At 51.6% G+C, this 7073-nt stretch overlaps 1 protein-coding gene across 3 annotated transcripts in view; it reads right to left on the reverse strand.

The window, feature by feature from the left end:
• GBA (glucosidase, beta, acid) overlaps positions 1 to 7073 on the reverse strand; it is a 42508-nt gene that overhangs the window by 22983 nt on the left and 12452 nt on the right. Inside the window, exons 2-9 of one of the 3 annotated variants that reach the window (XM_011928311.1) lie at positions 5634 to 5697; positions 5180 to 5267; positions 4435 to 4626; positions 4165 to 4311; positions 3083 to 3216; positions 2700 to 2872; positions 1903 to 2140; positions 758 to 982 (exon numbers count right to left, since the gene is read on the reverse strand). In XM_011928311.1, the coding sequence (XP_011783701.1) occupies positions 758 to 982; positions 1903 to 2140; positions 2700 to 2872; positions 3083 to 3216; positions 4165 to 4311; positions 4435 to 4626; positions 5180 to 5267; positions 5634 to 5651 (1215 nt within the window). In that variant the 5' untranslated portion in view covers positions 5652 to 5697. Of the gene's footprint in view, positions 1 to 757; positions 983 to 1902; positions 2141 to 2699; positions 2873 to 3082; positions 3217 to 4164; positions 4312 to 4434; positions 4627 to 5179; positions 5268 to 5633; positions 5717 to 7073 lie in introns of all 3 variants that reach the window. The other 2 variants (XM_011928310.1, XM_011928312.1) reach the window with 2 other exon arrangements.

Consider the following 7073-nt stretch of genomic DNA (forward strand, 5'->3'; position numbering starts at 1 on the left):
CGGGGTTCAGGGCGAGGTTCCAGTCGGTCCAGCCGACCACATGGTACAGGAGGTTCTAGGGTAAGGACAAAGGCAAAGAGACAAAGGCTCAACACAGGGGGTTCCCAGAGACTGTAGGTAAAGGTCACATGAGGGAGAAGTGGCTGTGGGTAGCTCAGCCCTGTGAGGGGCACATTCCTTAGCTTCTAAGGAGTTGGGGGTGTGAAGATTGAGGCATCTCAAGGGGAGCTGAGAAGTCTGAGGCAGGTGCAAGTGCGACAGTAGTTGCAAAAGTGGCTATGAGCCGGGCGTGGTGCCTCATGCCTGTAATCCAGCGCTTTGGGAGGCTGAGGTGGGCGGATCACAAGGTCAGGAGATCGAGACCATCCTGGCTAACACGGTGAAACCCCGTCTCTACTAAAAATACAAAAAAAATTAGCTGGTCATGGTGGCAGGCACCTGTAGTCCCAGCTACTTGTGAAGCTGAGGCAGGAGAATGACGTGAACCCGGGTGGCGGAGCTTGCAGTGAGCCGAGATCATGCCACTGCACTCCAGCCTGGGTGACAGAGCCAAACTTTGTCTCAAAAAAAAAAGAAAAAGTGCAATGAGGTGTGCAGACCTGTGAAGGAAAGGCAAGACAGGGAATCATGGTTCCCCAGTTGCCCAAAAGGGCAGGCTAGCTGGGGGAAGCTGGACAGGAAAGGTCTGTCAGTCTTTGGTGAGACTACTAAGGGGTCTGAGGTGTGCTTTGCAGGAAGGCAGACTGGGGTGGCTTACCGTGATGATGCTGTGGCTGTACTGCATCCCTCGATCCCAGGAGCCTAGCCGCACACTCTGCTCCCAGAACTTGGAGCCCACACAGGCCTCTGAGGCAAAGAGCATGGTGTTGGGGAACAGGCGGTGTGTCTCCCCTAGGGTGGCTTTGGCTGGAGCCAGAAAGTCCAGGTACCAATGTACGGCAATGCCATGAACATACTTAGCTGCCTCTGGGTCTGTCAGTACCTGCAAAGGAAGAGCAAGTGACCCTGGACCTTGCACACAGGCTTCTGGAACTTCCAATTCCTCTTGTAGGAATCCTGGCAATGGGTGATGGGAAGAATGCAACTAGAGAGGTTTGGGGAGATATTTTTTTTTGTTTTTGAGACAGGATATAACTCCATCACTCAGCTGGAGTTCAGTGGCACAATCACAGCTCACTGCAGCCTTAACTTCCTAGGGTCAATTGATCCTCCTGCGTTAGCCTCGTGAGTAGCTGGGACTACACGGGTGCCACACCCAGCTAATTTGTGTGTGTGTGTGTGTGTGTATACACATATATATAGTTTTTGTTTTTTTTTGTAGAGATGGGATTTCACCATGTTTCCCAGGCTGGTCTTGAATTTCTTAGGTTCAAGTGATCCACCCACCTTGGCCTCCCATAGTGCTGAGATTACAGACATGAGCCACCGCCCCAAGCCTAGAGAGGTTTTTTTTTTTTCTTTGAGATGCAGTCTCACTCAGTCTGTCGCACAATCTCATCTCACCGCAACCACCATCTCCCGAGTTCAACTGATTCTCCCTTCTCAGCCTCCCGAGTAGCTGGGATTACGGGTACCCACCATCATGCCCAGATAATTTTTTTTTTTTATTTTAGTAGAGACAGGGTTTCAACACATTGGCCAGGCTGGTCTTAAACTCCTGACCTCAGGTGATCCGCCCGCCTCGGCCTCCCAAAGTGCTGGGGTTATATGAGTGAGCCACTTCGCCTGGCCCCTAGAAAGGTTTAAAGTGATAACTGTGGGATCCATGGCGCCCTGGAGGTCCAGGGGAATGGTGCTCTAGGAATCCACAGTTGGGTAGAGAAATTGCTCTAAGTTTGGGAGCCAGTCATTTGGAGGCTAGATTTGAAGGTCACTGGAGCACCATGCAGGTCTGGGCCTTACCACCTTTGCCCAGTGGGGCAGCAGCAAGCGTTGGTCATCCAGCATGAGCAGGCGGACATTGTGGTGAGTACTGTTGGCGAGGGTAGGACCTAGGTCACGGGCAATGAAGTCTCGCTGATGTTCAGGGGTGAAGCCCAGGCACTGAAAGGGGTATCCACTCAATAGCCCAGCAGAAGGCTCATTTTCAGCTGTCACTGCCCAGAACTGTAACTTGTGCTCAGCATAGGCATCCAGGAACCTGGCAAGAGAAAGGTCACGAGTGATCCAGCCAAGAAGGTGGAGCAGACCAGCTGGGTGTGTTGGCTCACGCCTGTAATCCCAGCACTTTGGGAGGCTGAGGCAGGTAGATCACTTGAGGTCAGGAGTTAGAGAACAGCCTGCCCAACCTGGGGAAACCCCGTCTCTACTGAAAACAGAAAAATTAGCTGGGCATGGTGGCAGGCGCCTATAATCCCAGCTACTTGGAAGGCTGAAGCAGGAGAATCGCTTGAACTCGAGAGGCAGAGGTTACAGTGAGCGAAGATGGCGCCACGGCACTCCAGCCTGGGTGACAGAGAGAGAGACTCCTTCTCAAAAAAAAAAAAAAGGAAGAAAAAGAAAGTGGGCCAGACTGAGAGAACAGGAAGCCTGATGGAGTGGGCAAGATTGACAGGCCCAAGTCTGAAAGGCCCAGAAGGTAGAAAGATGAGCTGAGGAGAGGCAGATCTGGAAGTGGAACTAGGTTGAGGGTTGGGACACAGATCAGCGTGGCCAAAGGGGAGGCCAGTCCTGATCCCACAGCCTTGCTGATCCCTTACTTCACAAAGTATCTGGCCCAGGTCTGGTGGTAGATGTCTCCGGGCTGTCCCTTGAGTGACCCCTTCCCATTCACCGCTCCATTGGTCTTGAGCCAAGTGGGTGATGTCCAGGGGCTGGCAAGGAGTGAAACGGGACGCTGGGCCAATTGCAGGGCTCGGTGAATCAGGGGTATCTAAAGACAAAGGTAGTGAAGAGAGAAGCACCCAGAGTTGGAACACATACTAGCCCAACCAGTGCATCTGGTTCAGCCATCAGCCCCCACCCTCCCACCCCGGGGACAAAATAGCAGGGGACAAAACGTCTCTACAAGCAGACCTACCCTACAGCTTCTCAACCCCCAGACATCAGGGCCATCAGAGCCTGAAAAAGCTAGAATGCCTACCTTGAGCTTGGTATCTTCCTCTGGGAGGCTGAAGTTGTGCAACTGGAAATCATCAGGGGTGTCTGCATAGGTGTAGGTGCGGATGGAGAAGTCACAGCTGGCCATGGGTACGCGGATGATGTTATATCCGATTCCTACAGAAAAGGATGATCAAGATATGGTAGTCTGAGTCAATAGGAGAGTATGGGACTCTGCTTATCACTTGTCAGTCCTAATAGTGTCTGAGTCAGGGCCAAAGGGAACTTGGGCTCCTGGGTTGGAACCTGTGGAGGCTGGCACCCGGGTGAAATACAGGCCTTTCTGAGCCTGAGTCCATAATAGTTAGCAGATGATAAGCAGGGAAATCTTATTTCAGAGGGCATTAAAACAGGAACCAAATGTCAGGGATGGGCAGAAGTCAGGGTCCAAAGAAAGGGCAAAGAAAAGTGTTGGCAGCTCATGCCTGTAATCCCAGCACTTTGGGAGGCTGAGGCGGGCAGATCACAAGGTCAGGAGTTCACTATCATCCTGGCCAACATAGTGAAACCCCATCTCTACTAAAAATACAGAAAATGAGCCGGGCATGGTGGCAGGCACCTGTAATCCCAGGTACTCGGAAGGCTGAGACAGGAGAATCACTTGAACCCAGGAGGTGGAGGTTGCAGTGAGCCGAGATTGTGCCACTGCACTCCAGCCTGGGCGACAGTGCGAGACTCCTCAAGAAAAAAGAGAAACGTGTTGGCTGGGCTCGGTGGCTCACACCTGTAATCCCAGCATTTTGGGAGGCTAAGGCAGGTGGATCATTTGAGGTCAGGAGTTTAAGCCTAGCCTGGTCAACATGATGAAACCCTGTCTCTACTAAAAATACAAGAATTAGCCAGGTGGTAGTGGCGCATGCCTATAATTCCAGCTACTCAGGAGGCTGAGGCAGGAGAATCACTATAGCCTGGGAGGCAGAGGTTGCTGTGGGTGGAGATCATGCCCTCTGCACTCCTGTCTCAGCGACAGAGTGAGCAGAGTGAGATTCTGTCTCAAAAAAATTAAAAAATAAAAAAACAAAAAGTGTCAATGGTGCTATGTCATCTTGTCCCCTTCCTCCTCACCTTCTTCAGAGAAGTACGATTTAAGTAGCAAATTTTGGGCAGGGGGTGACAGGGCAAGGATGTTGAGAGCAGCAGCGTCTGTCATGGCCCCTCCAAATCCCTTCACTTTCTGGAACTTCTGTTCTGGCTGCAGGGTCAGTAGCAGGCCTGAGGACATCCACAGGGAATAAGGGTGTCAGTGCCCGGGGGGAAACTCCATGGTGATCACTGATGCCATTTACCTCTAGGAGGACCCAGGCTGGCCCAGGGGGTGAGGGGTGTAATGGTTACCTGTACCCGTGCGATTGGCCTGGATGGTCCCCGTACTCAGCTCCATCCGTCGCCCACTGCGTGTACTCTCATAGCGGCTGAAGGTACCGAGGGCAGGAAAGGTCAGGGGCTCAAGAGAGTCACAGTAGGTGGCATTGCAGACACAGACCACCGAGCTGTAGCCGAAGCTTTTAGGGATGCAGGGGCGGGCACCTGGGAGGGAGGGAGTACAAGCAGAGGTGAGGTCTGATGAAGACATGGAGAATGGACACGTCCACTGGAACAGACTGAACACGGTTTCAAATTCCTCACCCCTTGGCCAGGGCAGGGGTTCACACCTGTAATCTCAGCACTTCAGGAGGCCGAGGTGGGCGGATCACCTGAGGTCAGGAGTTCAAGACCTGCCTTGCCAGCATGGTGAAACCCCGTCTCTACTAAAAATACAAAAATTAGCGGGGCATGGTGGTGGCCGCCTGTAATCCCAGCTACTCGGGAGGCTGAAACAAGAGAATCGCTTGAACCTGGGAGGCAGAGGTTGGAATGAGCCAAGATCACACCACTGCACTTCAGCCCAGGCAACAGAGTAAGACTCTGTCTCAAAAGAAAAAAAAACAAAATCCTCACCCCAAAGTTGGTCTCAGTCACTCAAAAGGATTTATTGAACACCTATTAAAAGTCTACCACCAGGGTACTGGAAGGCTACCAAAGGACTACGAGGCAGAAGGGAGCCTCTAGTGCTACCTCGCCACCGCCTTGACTCACTTACCTGACGCCCATGACACTGCCTGAAGTAGAAGCAATCCTGTGAGGCTGGTGGCCATAATGCTTACCCTACCGGAAGACTTGGGACATTCCTGAGGACAGAATGAGGAGTGGCTGAAAAGCAAGCCCCTCTCCCCCCATCAACTACTCTCCTGGGCAGGGTTTAGCTGCCTTTGGGTGCCCATGGCCTAGTCTCCCACATTCATTAGGACAAGGCCCACAGACACCTGGGTGCAGCTCTCCCTGCAACCTTTCTGATGACAACTCTCTGCCCACCCCAAATCAGGACGCTCCCCACCACTCTTCCCACCCATTTCAACTTCGACCCCTCCCTCCATCTGTGCCTTGCTCAAAGAGCCATGATGGCCCTGGATTCAAAGACAGTCTGTCATTCACTGAATTCCAGTGCCAGGATTCCAGAAGCACTGTGACAGTGCTGATTGGGAGCTCTCTCTTACCTCTCTGGAAAACTCCATCACCTCAGGGTCATTGGATGAGAAGACCACAGGGGTTCCAGAGTCTCTGAAGGATAGAGGATCCACTAAACAAAAACAAGGATGCAGGTACCTGCCGTAGCTATAGGCACTAGGTCAGCCCTGCAAGTAATTCCGGCTTCCTGACATGCATGGGTCATGTGATGACTGGGAGAGTCACATGACACAGGAAGTGAGGCAATTGCAGGCATATTTCTAAAGGGCAGTTGGCTTCCTCCCATCTGTTACAGATTATATGCGCTATAAAACTCTGGAGGGCATGTATGGGTAACAACTTTAGGAAGAGCCTAGAACACAGATTTGGGTGGAGAATGAGGTAGAGGCTTCTAAATCCCAGAGAATGGGAACCACAGCAGGCACACTGCTTTTTTGATAGAAATGTCAAAAAAGGTACAAATAAAGCTGATATGATTTAAAAAAAAAAAATTCACTGTGCAAAATACTGACAATACCGAGATGTTTAAGACACAGTCTTTGCCCTATAGAGGCGTGTGAGGCATGGAAGTCAGACACACAGATATTTACAGATAAAGACAGAAACGGTAACAGGTGTGCATGGAGAGCTCCCTGAGATGAGGAGGGACCATTCGTGGGTGGGGAATTATCTAGGGTGGCTTCACAGAGGAAAAAGTGAGGGGGCTTATTAGCTGGTCAAGTGCAGGGTGCAAGGAGGGTGGGACACCGGCAGTGGGATGACAGGACTGGAGGGAAGGAGTGGTTAGTGCTGCTCCTCTGCAGCGTCCTTTGTTTCATCATCAGATGCAGATGGTAATAACTGTTCTTCCTTTCTCACAGGACAGGGAGGTTTGTAAGTAGTTCAGAAACCAGAAAGTGTTGTACAAAGCCGTATCCTCAGTGGACACAAGGAGGAAGTTGTCCATGCCATGGCCTCACGAACCACATCAAATGAGATTTAGCGGGAGTGGCACACACAGTCATGACCTGACTAACCCCAGCTCTCAGTCTATTTCCTTGCCTGGAAAATGGAGGCAATGCCACCACCTCAAAGGGTGGTTACTGCAGTCAGTGAGGTAAGTGCAGTGCCTGACCACTTGGTAGGCACCTGGGAACTACTTGTTTGCTGTTTGTATTTTTTTGTTCTTGTTGTTTTTTGAGGTAGAGTCTCGCTCTGTTGCCCAGGCTGGAATGCAGTGGAGTGATCTCGGCTCACTGCAACCTTCGCCTCCTGGGTTTGAGTGATTCTCCTGCCTCAGCCTCCCAAGTAGCTGGGATTACAAGTGCCTGCCACCACGCTCGGCTAATTTTTTAATTTAATTTAATTTAATTTTTTTTATTTTTGAGACGGAGTCTCGCTCTGTCGCCCGGACTGGAGTGCAGTGGCCGATCTCAGCTCACTGCAAGCTCCGCCTTCCGGGTTTACGCCATTCTCCTGCCTCAGCCTCC

The sequence above is a fragment of the Colobus angolensis genome, unplaced genomic scaffold (assembly GCF_000951035.1).
Source record: "Colobus angolensis palliatus isolate OR3802 unplaced genomic scaffold, Cang.pa_1.0 Scaffold77, whole genome shotgun sequence".
Classification (NCBI taxonomy): Eukaryota; Metazoa; Chordata; class Mammalia; order Primates; family Cercopithecidae; genus Colobus; species Colobus angolensis.